Source organism: Macrobrachium nipponense, chromosome 36, assembly GCF_015104395.2.
Source record: "Macrobrachium nipponense isolate FS-2020 chromosome 36, ASM1510439v2, whole genome shotgun sequence".
Lineage (NCBI taxonomy): Eukaryota > Metazoa > Arthropoda > Malacostraca > Decapoda > Palaemonidae > Macrobrachium > Macrobrachium nipponense.
Genome location: NC_087220.1, coordinates 64,955,905 through 64,969,512, shown reverse-complemented (window position 1 = coordinate 64,969,512; position 13,608 = coordinate 64,955,905). Strand labels below are relative to the sequence as shown.

Below are 13,608 nucleotides of genomic sequence, written 5' to 3'. Positions count from 1 at the left end.
TACTTGGTGAAAACAAAGCATACGTATTACCCTTCAACTTACATCCCACCATCAGGCGTTTTCTGAATGTTGAATGACTAGACAAACAGGTTTTTCCACATTTAATTCAATTTCACATACAACTTAAAGGAGCTTTTTACAGGATTGATGAAATTGCACATACCTCCCTAGCTTGACTTGAAGCACATGAAAAGCAGCACATAAAATTACAAAAAAAAAGAAAAAAAAAAAAAGAGAAGACATTATTTCCAAAGAGTGCTGCTACGCAGTACAACATTCTTGTCCTGTAGTTTCAGAGCGGTTCCTGGTACAACAGACAGACTTCGATCTCAAAATGAGGCTACTTTCTTCAAGTTACTCTCACGGAGACTAATAATGTTCTAAGTAGCAACAATTTCAAGCTTGGGAGATATTTTTTTTAATGATGTAGTTTTAATCATTCCAATCAACTGGGAGCTGCAACTACAAATGTTGCAATGGAGCGGCCCGAGTTGATAAGACTGTATGAAGTAATGGATTATTACTGTTTACATAAAATCTGAATATAGTATTTCTGCTTTTCATTCACTTCCTGGACTTCATTCACACTTATAAAATACAAAAATCTTTTAAATTTCCCTTATATAAATTCAACATGATACTGGAGGCCATTTGTTTCCAGTAGGCTTCACTTTGCACCAGAGCTTTGTCAACTACTATTTCTTTCTAATAGTGGTCACTGGCATTTTTTAACACTCAACGGACTATTTGTCAGGAAAATAGCATGAAACAAAACAGCTAAAGTACAACAACTGAATGAGGCTCACTTTATCAATGGCATTGTATTATTATCATTTTTTTTTTTTTACTACAGCTGGGGGTCACCTGGTCTAAAGTTGTATAAACAATGGTACTGTGTGATATACTGCATACAAAATTAGGTCTCTCTTCTTTCGCGCTGATTAAGTAGTTTACAAACACTGACTATTTGCTTCCATCTTTTTCAGAGCTCTGGACTCCCGTCAGAGAAATTTGTGACATTCATGAAGTTCTCAAAAGCCTTCAGTACCATGAATAATGCTTCAACTGCTTCCACAAACGAAAGTTCACAGTGGGTTGAAATATTCATCTGGAATTCCAGCCAAGAATTTAATGCGTTTGAAGGAGTAATGGAATACAGGCATATATGTTATACAATTCTGAACAGTGCCGTATAATTTGGCCTTTCTGTTGCAGCAATGATGTACTTCCTAGAGCAAGATTTTGGGATGGGATACACTATACAATAATCCTTTATGCATATTTCAATCAACAACATACATGACCTACTTTCACTTATCGCTTTTTCATAAATTGGGAGCTGGACCTTGAAATAGAAAAGTGGAAGGTTTCTTAACACGAGCAGGAAGACTTGAGTGAGCGACCTTCGGGAAGGTGGAACTGACTTTTTAAGTTAAAAGATTTGCTTTTAGTGTCCTATCTTGAATTCCTTAAACTGAAGATAATGTCTTGTTATGTAAAGTATTTTCAAAGCTATACGTTCCACTGTTATGCTACAATCTTTCATCTGGATCTGACGCATATATGTAAAGTATTTTACTGCACATCAAATCCCAAGAAAACATACGTATTCCGTAATCCCATTATGGAATAAAGTTCAAATGAAATCCTAGAAACCATACTTGGCTACTTCCTTCATCAATTCAGAAATAAAATCCTAAGACTTAATGGAAAATAAATAAAATCCTAGTGCAATAAAATTTACATTGAAAGCCTCACATTCAAAATATACTTGTCTACCTGCAGAGGGGGGTAAGCTATTGGGGGTATTATGCAAATGTGCAAAATTTGTGAAATGTGAAAGCTTCATCTTAATTGTACACTTTTACAGTTTCGGGAAACTCCATGTATTAAGGGGGCCTTATCATTTATAAATTTGGACGGTATACAACACTTTTCGTTGAACTTGGTGGTCCAGCTTAAGTTGGGACAGGAAGCCTGAGACATACAGCAAGTCGTGAATGGGTACACTCGTTGGGGGTCAAAAAGTTCAATTTGTATTACTGAATACTAAAAACACTAATTAAATGGATACCCAATAATGGACTAGTTATCTGATGGGCGTGGCATTCCTTTGTTTTACTTTCTGACGATCATAGCACTGCATTGCATTTAATATTTCCTAAATTAAATTTGATATACATACAATGAGCTAATTTAGTCAAGTTTGACTGGGTGGTTTGGTAAATAATCTTCAATTTCAAGGTTATGAAATTAGGCTTTTGTATAACAGGCAGTCCCACGCTTACAATGGGTTCGGCTTACGACGTTTCCGTGGTTATGACGCTTTTCAATCATATTCATCAGAAATGATTTCCAGGTATGTGTGCATCTTCCAGTGTTATGATGCTTTCGATGCCGATCTGCCGACAGAAATATGACTCCAACAATGCAAAATAATCAATATTTGAAGGTTTTTTTTTGATGAAAAATGCAATAAACATGCAGTTTGCAAAATTTTAATACACCCAAAGCATTAAGAGTAAGGTTTTCTTAAGATTTTTGACGATTTTCCGGCTTACAACGCATCACAAGAACGGAAACCCATCGTAAGCCGGGGACTGCCTGTAATTACCCAGAAGGCTTAGTGTACCTCTTGAGTATACTTTCAAATTTGGCTACTGTATTCATCTTATAATCATCAGTCGACTGGAATTCCAATCCTAGGCCATATTTATTATTATTCTACACTGCAAGACACAGTACTGCCTCGAATTCACACATGCGTAATTCTCCTGACGGAAGCAGAAAGCATTGGTCATGACTACGCCTAATTCATTCAGTCATCACAATTAGAAAACTTTTTTGGTTTTTAAAAAAGTATATTAAATTGTGGCAGCTCACGCCCAAATGGCTCTCTCGAGTATAAAAACAAATTGACTAAGATTTCATGAAGCCTATGTTATGTAAGTAAGTAAGAAGTCCACCAGATTCGTATAAATATTTCTCAGCCTATTGTCCTTCTTATCATGGAAGACGTTTCCATAGAAAAGTAAAGCAACAGCCACTTACCTACGGGAGGAGTCTTTCAAGTGAAATCATATTTTCCCTAATAAACATCTTTTCAAAATCAGGATTAATATCCTGTTCAAAATGACGGGTTAATTTCACAATTCTTGACTACGAAGGCAGAATAGACACCATCAAGGCGGCATAGCTGTGTCACAGTCTACTTTCACACAGACGCTTCCTCTATCACTGTAATACTGCGGAAATTCCCCGACAACAGAGTAGTAGGTCTCTGCGCGCCCGCGATTGGGGGCGGCTGCTGCTCCTGAGTCGAAGTGGCGCCACACATTACACCACCCCCTGCACCCACCCGCGCCACTACACCACCACCCGCGCCCGAACCTCCTCCTCCTCCTCCTCCTCCACCACCACCCACGGAAGAAGAAGAAGCAGCCGCCCTTTCGGGCTTCCTCGGGGATGAGGCATCTTTGCAGTTGGCAGCGGATGAAGACGACTGCCTCGTCAGTGACAGCAGGCGTCTCTTGCCCCGTCTGTCGAGGATGTAAGGAACTGACGAGATGTCGTTATGTTTGAGGTTGTTCTCGTACTCGCTCATCATGAGATAGTTCTCGACCTTGTCACAGGAGGTGATGCAGTCGCCCAGGTACTCGAGCTCCTCGAAGAGGTGGTCCGGGAGGTCCATGTCGGCGATGCCTTCCTCAGATATGCAGGTGAGCTCCGGCTTGCTCCGGGGCTCCTGGGGGTCGAAGGTGAAGGACCCGCTGCTGCAAGAACGGCCAGGGACGGAGCGTGTCCTTTAGGGTTGTCTAAAGTGAGGTGGGCCAGGGAGTCGCGGCGGCGTCCCTCGGGCAAGAGGGCTTCCCGCAGGTGTGAGACTCCGAAGTCTCGTGGTTCCTGTGGAAATGATGACAGTGACTGAGTATAATAACACACAAAGGCTAATCATTTGACTATATATAACCCTATCAAAATACTACTGTTATCATTACAGATTACAGTAACGTGGACCACCCAAGTCCCACTTCTAGACTCATTGGGCAAATGGGACTTTTTTTCTTTTTAAATGATTTGAAGATTATTGCAAGGACAAAGTTGAAGAGGTCGAAGAGTTGTAGGCGGAAAGACAACAAAATAGAAGGCTACAGTGTGTCACGGAGAACAATTTTACCTTAAGCGGTAACACCCCCAAGGAACTCCACTAGACAAAAATACCCAAGGGATGACTAAATGACTTATTCAAGAAATTAAAAATCTTGTCTGATAACTGCAGCGGATTATCATTGCAATGCGTGACAAAACAAGAGTTAGTAGTCTCCAGCAAATCACTTCTGTTTCTGACCAAGACTGAGCACTTAAATGCCGCTCTGTAATATAGCTGTGCAGACTATGCAAAATCACAGCAGGGTCACAAGGTTAGAGGGGGCATACACAGCATCCAGTCTTTTTTATTGGTAACTATAAGGTGTTTACACAAGGTGGTCATTACCCTGAGGGCATCTTGTCAGTGCCCAACTGATCCACAAGGTGGTCAGTACCCTGAGGGCATCTGTCAATGCCACTGATCCACAAGTGTGAGAACATTGCGTTTAAAGTCAAACCAAGAAATATAAAATGTAGAAAATGAGTTTATGGCAGCACTATTTTGTCAAAGTAAGTTCAAACTTATCTTTTTTCTCAAAGAAAAATGTTCTACACATGTCCTAGAGATGTATTGCCTTGCGTTAATTTATTCTTATATTCACTTATATTTTGATCCACTTTCTCATATAATAACTGAGTTAAAATAAAAAAATGACTTACTTATGACTATTCTTCTGCTTAGCAACGTTTCTTCGATGTATGTCGATGAGAAAGATTGTCATGGATCCAAAAATCACGAAAGTCGATGAAAAATAATAACCGGCTTTGTCTCCATAGCCAATGTTGATGTACCCTGAAAAAAATGGAGGTGCGAAACTCCAGACCTATGAAATGTTCCTTTGGCGATAATTTTGACAGTTACTGTACTCTGTACTCTTTGGAATTTATTGCTGTAATCAAACAGAGGTAATATGAAATGAGCACTTATGTAAGTTTAGTGCAACATCAATTTACAATTACTGTAATATAACAAGGAAATAAAATACAATGACCATGTAAGTTTGGTTCTGTAGCTACTTAGTAATCTGCTGAAGATTCAATTTACTTACAAAATTGGAAATAAAGTGAAATACAATTCAAACAAATTTGGCTACTTGAATTTAATAGTACACTTTTATTAAGTAACTCGGAAGGGATGAATTAAACATAATGCTACCTTGTAAAAGGTACCAAAATTGCATAATTATATATAACCCTGTGAGTTGCTGGCAACATTTTATCAAAATGCAAACCTTTCTGTTCCTCAAGTGATGAACACTGCTCAAAACCCTAATCATTATTAGCTTTCTTAAGCAACATCTTTAATTTACACGATAAATTTAGGTTGAAAATCAGCTACACAATATTCAGTGCTGTGGCAATTACAGGATAAATTATTTACAAAATGACACTAATATACAACACCAACAAAATGTTTATCATTGTAAAGCAGTCAATTAATTGCTAAGTAAATTAGGATCACAATCAACCTATTATGTTTTTGTTGAAACATACTTATGATCATTAGCCACACAGGTAACCCCACGAATAATTTACCTGTCAAACCGTACTGACTAGACTCACCTGTGATGGGCACACCAATGGCCGTGGGAATCGCTTGGGAACACTGCACGAAGCCCCAGGTACGGGCGAAGTTCCGGGCACGGACTTTTTCGTACGTGTACATCTTCAGGGAGTAGTGAAACCCACCACAGAAGATTCCGTACAGCCAGGCGAACATCACGTAACCATGGTAACCTGCGAACGAATGAAGTGGGATTGTTTGTATCGTGTAACCTTGGTAACTGGGAAGAAATATTATAAAGTATATTCACATCGTTACCATGGTAACCTGTGAATTAATGAAATCCGATAACTTACAGTTCGTAACCATGGTAACCTGCGAATGAATGAAGTGGGATTGTTACATTGTGTACCATGGTAACTGGGAACAAATATAATAGGGTATTTCGCATTGTGTTACCATGGTAACCTGTGAATGAATGAAATCGGATAGCTTACAATGCGTAACCATGGTAGCTTGCGAACGAATGAAGTGGGACTGTTTACATTGCGTAACCATGGTAACGTGTTAACAAATGAAATATGGTTGTTTACATAATGTATCCATGATAACCAGTGGACGAATGAAGTGGGATTGTTTACATCGTGTAACCATGGTAACTGGGAACAGATATAATGTGGTATTTCAAAACGCATTGCCATGGTAACCTGAGAACGCGTTTAACGGGTTATTTTACATCACATAAACATGGTAACCTACGACCAAATAAAATTTGATATTCTACATAGTCCATAGCTCTGATATGGATGGAATGTGGAGAAATTAACAAAAGAAACATTGTTCATCATGGTGAAGATATTGTCATCTCAAATCATGAATGTTTCATGGGAAAACCAAGAGAGAGAGAGAGAGAGAGAGAGAGAGAGAGAGAGAGAGAGAGCTTTCCACAGGATTTTGAAGTTCATTCCTAAACAATAGTGGAATATACCACAAAACTCTAGCGTGATATTATTGTACTATCTTTCTCATCTTATTATCTTGGAATGTAACGGTATCATGTATGCTGTAACATATATAACAGATTTATACTTCATGTATCCTATGTAATGCTAGACCAAAGTTGAAACGGCAGTAAATTAATGCTATACAATTACAGTAGTTAATGGAATACCATACAGTACAGCAACGCATTACAGAACTACAGTAATACAATACTGTCTTTTTGGGACAATAATATTACTTTCTTTTGGGACAATAATATTAAAACAGCAGAATCAGAATCATTGTTAAATTCAAAGTGGAAATCGTGATCTCATCTGCCCCCCCACCCCAAACCCCCCCAAAATACGCTCCTGTCCGTGTGTTGTGGGGTCTTTTCCTTTTCCGATGTCACGGATGGAGAGAGAGAGAGAGAGAGAGAGAGAGAGAGAGACATTTTGGGGCTTAACTTCACAATACTTAATAGGAAACCATTCGTAATGGTTTTTCTATTCTCATGAGATAATCATTAAGTCTTTAAAAAAAAAGTTGTATAAATTCCCACAGACTTCTATTTTTTCTATATCTACATGAGAAGAAGACATCCTATATAATTTACTTCTTCTATAAACTCCAATTGAAGCGCTTCCTGTAGGTCTACAAGTAGAAGTAAAAACACTAAAGATTATCGCTCTTACAATACACATCTTCTTCCACCTTTTTCTATATCTACCAGAAAAGAAAAAAAAAAAGAACAGCCATATAAAATTTACTTCTATACACTCCAATTGAAGCTTCTTCTATAGCCCTATAAGAAAACCGTACAGTCTATTACGTCTTCAAACTCAAATTAAAGCTTGTTCTATAGGCCTATATGAAAATAAGGCAACCCTTAAACATACCGTTACTTCTGCATACTCCAACTGAAGCGTTTTCTATAGGCCTACAAGAAAAGTTAACCTATAAGAAGAGAGAGCAAGCTTTAACACTCCATTACTTCTGCAAATTCCGGCTGAAGATGTTTTCTATAGGCCTATAAGACAGCAAGCCTTTAAAGAAACCCGTCTCTAGAAATGCACGTAGGTTCTGCTTGCTAGTAAAAGACCTACAAGTGAGGAAATCCCCCTCAGCCTTTTTCCTCACCTTCTACAGCGGTGAAGGCCAGCGTAGCCACGCCACAGAGGAACATGGACGCCTGGCAGAGGTACTGGCGCCCTACCCGGCACTCTGTGTTCTTCTGCACCACGACGAAGCCGAAGGCGCAGCAGCCGATGACCCAGCCGACGCCCAGGTACGTCTGCAGGAGGAGGACGGACGAATCTTCGAGGCCCTCTTCTTCGGCTTGGTGTGCCTGAAGGGGGAGAAAAAGGGTTGAGAGAGAGAGAGAGAGAGAGAGAGAGAGAGAGAGAGAGAGAGAGAGAGAGCGTTTGGTTTCGGTACCAGAAGATAGACCAACGCTTCGTAACTCTTGAGAGCTTCAGTAGTGCTATTTTAAATCGAAAATGGCTAAATTTGGTGCCAATCTTTATACCGTATTGTTGATATCATTAAATATTCAAAACATACTCGTATTATTACTTTATCACAAAGAAAAACAATTCAATTACAACACTAAAAACATGGAGCTCTTCAAAACAATTAGTACTAATTACATTCAATCTAAAAGAAGATAGACTAAAAGAGAAGTTATGAACTGAATTTATTAACTTCAGCAGCCATCCAATTGAGAGAGAGAGAGAGAGAGAGAGAGAGAGAGAGAGAGAGAGAGAGAGAGAGAGAGAGAGAGAGAGATTAACCATTCAATCATGTCACATGCGAATACTAGAAGAGTCGAAAATATAGCGAAGGCATTTTTCTCCCAAATTAAAATCATACGAGACTTACGTCTCTCTCTCTCTCTCTCTCCCCTGCCTCAAAAGGGCCGAAGAGGAGATTTAGCGGAGGACATCTATTGCCTAAACAGATCTGGAACACGACTGCGAGTTTTCGACAAATTTATAGCCGGCGAAACAAAATGCAACTTTGGCACAAGACGGCCCTAAACTATGGCTCTCACCAAAACACAAGACGAGGATGTTTTCAGACTTATGAGCTACGTTAAAAATGATTTTTTTTTTTTTTTTTTTTTGGTCGGGTTATTGATGTCTTGTGCTCGATAAAAAATCATTTTTTAAAAACATCTATACGTTAGGTTTTGTTTGAGTTAGGTTTCTTGCGTTTAGACCAAAGTATGCTCTTGGTTTTAACAGATACAGCTTAATATTTTTTTAAGCATTCGAATTTAAACAATAAATATACTATCATAACACCAGTTTTCTTTGTATTAAACAATTTAAAACGTTTGAATTCCAATTATGGAAAAATTTCATATATGCAAATCCACAAGCACTCAAAATAGACCTACGATGACGTCTAAGCTAATACGTCATAGGTCTAGACTAAAACCTCTCATCTAAACGTGATTTTACAAGTTGTATTGAGGATTTAAAAGCTCCAAAATGACCTTTTCTTATCAACATAAATTACCTACGAAACTGCAATCATATAAAGTCACTCATAGCCGCCATGGACCGACGAGTACTAGGGCTAGGCTAACATGTCATAGGTATAGACTAGACCAAGCCTCAGAACCAAACGCTATTTTCCAACTTTTCTTTTATTAATGAAAATTTAAAAACATGAAATGACATTTTCTTATAAACATTACAAAATAGGACACAAATCGTAACGAATCGCTCACAGACGGCACGAAAATCACGCATGAAGACAATCTCTCATCGCGCCAAACGCGCGAAAATAAAAGCCAACCGACACTAGATAGACTTGACGCGGTTCAACAAAACAAAAGAAGCCCCGCCCACTATCTCACCAAACAAATAATAGGAGTGGTAATGCCGAAGGAGGAGAGTCCTATGGACACAGGAGGATTTGTACTGTCCTGCTCCTGAGGGTGGTGAGGTCGAAGAAGGCGGCTTGTCGTCTTGGCGGTTCTTCTCCTTCACTTTGCGCTTCTGGTTCTTCAGGTGCAAGATGGCGCGGCGCTGCGGGTGGTACAGAGACGCCGATCTGCCAAAAGAAAGTGGGAAGGTTACATAGAAATTGAGAGAGAGAGAGAGAGAGAGAGAGAGAGAGAGAGAGAGAGAGAGAGAGATTCCTCACCTGTAGAATGTCCCCATCAGGAAAGTGAGAAAGATCACGCCAGTGACCGCTTGTAGGCCCAGCCTCCATCCCACGGAGCTGGAAGAATAAGGAGAGACAATTATTATTATTATTATTATTATTATTATTATTATTATTATTATTGTTTTCCTTAAGTAAACCAACAACAGTATTAACTTATTATTATTGTTATTATTATATTATTATTATTATTTTATTTTATTATTATTATTATTATTGTTTAGTTTTCTAAAATAAAACAACAACATTTATTATCATTATTATAATAATATTATTAATTATTATTATTATTATTATTATTATTATTATTGGTTTTCTTAACGTAAACAAACAACACCTTATTATTATTATTATTCAGTTTATTCTTATTATTATTATTAATTATTATATTTTATTATTATTATTATTATTATTGTTAGTTTTTTTGTAAATAACAACAACTTTATTTCATTAATTAATAAAATAAATTAATTATTATTATTATTATTATTATTATTATTATTATTGGTTTTTCTTAAGTAAACAACAACAGGATTATTATTATTATTATTATTATTAATTTTATTATTATTATTATTATTTTATTATTATTATTATTATTAGTTTTCTAAAATAAACAACAACATTTATTATATTATTATTATTATTATTATTGATTATTATTATTATTATTATTATTTGCGTAAAACACAAGGATGTTATAAGTGCTTGATTTTGCTTGGTCTTCGAGAGTATAATAATAATAATAATAATAATAATAATAATATAATAATAATAATAATAATAATAATAAAAATACAGCGCAGGAATAGTGGAAATGGACGAAGGTCAGAACTCCGCAGCATAGATCAGAAAACCAGGAAACAAATGACAATACACAAAGCACTACACCCGAGAGCAAATACGGACAGATACATAACACGAAAGGAAGGAGGGAGAGGACTACTAAGTATAGAGGACTGCGTCAACATTGAAAACAGAGCACTGGGGCAATATCTGAAAACCAGTGAAGACGAGTGGCTAAAGAGTGCATGGGAAGAAGGACTAATAAAAGTAGACGAAGACCCAGAAATATACAGAGGACAGGAAAGACACGAAAGAACAGAGGACTGGCACAACAAACCAATGCACGGACAATACATGAGACAGACTAAAGAACTAGCCAGCGATGACAATTGGCAATGGCTACAAAGGGGAGAGCTAAAGAAGGAAACTGAAGGAATGATAACAGCGGCACAAGGATCAGGCCCTAAGAACCAGATATGTTCAAAGTACGATAGACGGAAATAACTATCTCATATGTAGGAAGTGCAATACGAAAAATGAAACCATAAACCACATAGCAAGTGAATAAGCCCGGCACTTGCACAGAACCAGTACAAAAAGAGGCATGATTCAGTGGCAAAAGCCCTCCACTGGAGCCTGTGCAAGAAACATCAGCTACCTTGCAGTAATAAGTGGGTACGAGCACCAACCTGAGGGAGTGATAGAAAACGATCAGGCAAAGATCCTCTGGGACTATGGTATCAGAACGGATAGGGTGATACGTGCAAATAGACAGACGTGACGTTGATTGACAAGTCAAGAAGAAGTATCACTCATTGATGTCGCAATACCAGGGACACCAGAGTTGAAGAGAAAGAGAGGGAAAAAAATGGATAAGTATCAAGATCTGAAAATAGAAATAAGAAGGATATGGGATATGCCAGTGGAAATCGTACCCATAATCATAGGAGCATAGGCACGATCCCAAGATCCCTGAAAAGGAATCTAGAAAAACTAGAGGCTGAAGTAGCTCCAGGTCTCATGCAGAAAGAGTGTGATCCTAGAAACGGCACACATAGTAAGAAAAGTGATGGACTCCTAAGGAGGCAGGATGCAACCCGGAACCCCACACTATAAATACCACCCAGTCGAATTGGAGGACTGTGATAGAGCAAAAAAAAAAAAAAAAAAAAAAAAAAAAAAAATAATAATAATAATAATAATAATAATATAATAATAATAATAATTGTTTTTTTTTGAAACCCGGATATAAAAAGGAACATTTTCCGTCTCTCTATCGATTACATTAATAACATTATTATATTAATAATACAAACATTAGCATAACTACTGTAATTACTAGGGTCGTTTTTTATGGCTTTGCTGTTGTTATTGTTTTTTTTTTTTTTGTTACTCTCTGACAAAGACAACAATATATCTTAATAATCTTAGGGTTGGTAAATGATACCATGCTCATTCTCTCTCTCTCTCGTCTCTCTCTCTCTCTCTCTCTCTCTCTCTCTCTCTCTATTCCACCCACCCACCCCCGTAAATAAAGCCCCAAACATAATCACAAAATCGAATCGGCATAATAGACTTTTTAATGGAAATTGTAATTAATACGAGACATGCGAATATGTTAATTAATTACGTCAAAAGCATTACACGTAATTGGGAATCAAATAACGATCTCCTGTTGTTGTTGGGGCCCGGGGGGGGGGGGGGGGGGGAGCAGATGGAGGAGGAGTGGAAGGGAAGGGGAAGGGGAGGTAAGTTTCACGAGTAATTGCGGGCAATCGCTTAGGGATATACTGAACGGGATTACAGCAATTACATAGGGAATTGTCACGAATGGTAATTTCAGAGCTGAGAGAGAGAGAGAGAGAGAGAGAGCAATTTTCATTTACGTCTCATAAGCCTTTAAAGTTAAGCTGCCACATCTTCATGCAAGGAATAAGGGAATAACTTTATGCGTAATTAATGTCTGCAGGTAGCAGTAATTACAAGTGTTCTATGCTGAATTGTCAAAGATTAATTAACTCTAATGAAGCTGGAATTCTTGATCTTTTCAACATTTTGCAAAGTTCACATTTTAACTACCATTTTTCAGTAGGGGAATTCCAGCTTAAAATCACCTAATAAACCCAACTGTAAACGATACGCTTTAAAAGCCTTACTTTCCTGATTTCAAATGTATGTAATTTATTTAAAATTAGGGTAAAAATTTATATATTTTTTGTAACTACAAAATTCACATTTACACCATCATTCTGAAGCGTGAATTCCAATAAGAAATATATAATTAATCTTAAAAAAAAACAGATTTTACATTTTGGTCTAGTTCACGAGACTTGGGATCTGCTTCCCAATTACAGAAATAAAATAAACTGAATTCCATTATATTTAAAAACTACTTCCCATTTTCTTTAAAAACTGCTTCCTATTTTCTTTAAAAACGGCTTCCCATTTTCTTTGAAAACTGCTTCCTATTTTCTTTAAAAACCGTTTCCTATTTTCTTTTAAAAACTGCTTCCCATTTTCTTTAAAAACTGCTTCCTATTTTCTTTAAAAACTGCTTCCCATTTTCTTTAAAAACTGCTTCCCATTTTCTTTCAAACTGTTTCTTATTTTCTTGTAAAAACTGCTTCCCATTTTCTTTAAAAACTGCTTACCATTTTCTTTAAAAACTGCTTCCCATTTTCTTTAAAAAACTGCTTCCCATTTTCTTAAAAAAATTGCTTCCTCTTTTCTTTAAAAGAACTGCTTCCTATTTTTAAACTGTTTCCCATTTTCTTTAAAAACTGCTTCCCATTTTCTTTGAAAAACTGCTTCCCATTTTCTTAAAAAAGCTGCTTCCTATTTTCTTTAAAAGAACTGCTTCCTATTTTAAAACTGTTTCCCATTTTCTTTAAAAACTGCTTCACATTTTCTTTGAAAAACTGCTTCCTATTTTCTTTAAAAACTGCTCTCTATTTTCTTGGAAAAAACTGCTTCCCATTTTCTTTAAAAACTACTTCCCATTTTCTTTGAAA

The 13,608-nt window shown here is 37.1% G+C and overlaps 1 protein-coding gene across 1 annotated transcript in view; it reads right to left on the bottom strand.

Annotated features, from left to right (window-relative positions):
- Positions 1 to 2,301: 2,301 nt before the first annotated feature.
- The window catches only part of LOC135203363 (monocarboxylate transporter 10-like), a gene marked incomplete at its 5' end in the record, with an annotated part of 20,621 nt that continues 9,314 nt past the window's right edge, over positions 2,302 to 13,608 (bottom strand). Inside the window, 10 exon segments of the mRNA XM_064233097.1 lie at positions 2,302 to 3,775; positions 3,778 to 3,854; positions 3,857 to 3,893; positions 4,806 to 4,942; positions 5,713 to 5,886; positions 7,775 to 7,982; positions 9,501 to 9,553; positions 9,556 to 9,597; positions 9,600 to 9,697; positions 9,791 to 9,868. Of these exon segments, the coding sequence (XP_064089167.1) occupies positions 3,215 to 3,775; positions 3,778 to 3,854; positions 3,857 to 3,893; positions 4,806 to 4,942; positions 5,713 to 5,886; positions 7,775 to 7,982; positions 9,501 to 9,553; positions 9,556 to 9,597; positions 9,600 to 9,697; positions 9,791 to 9,868 (1,465 nt within the window).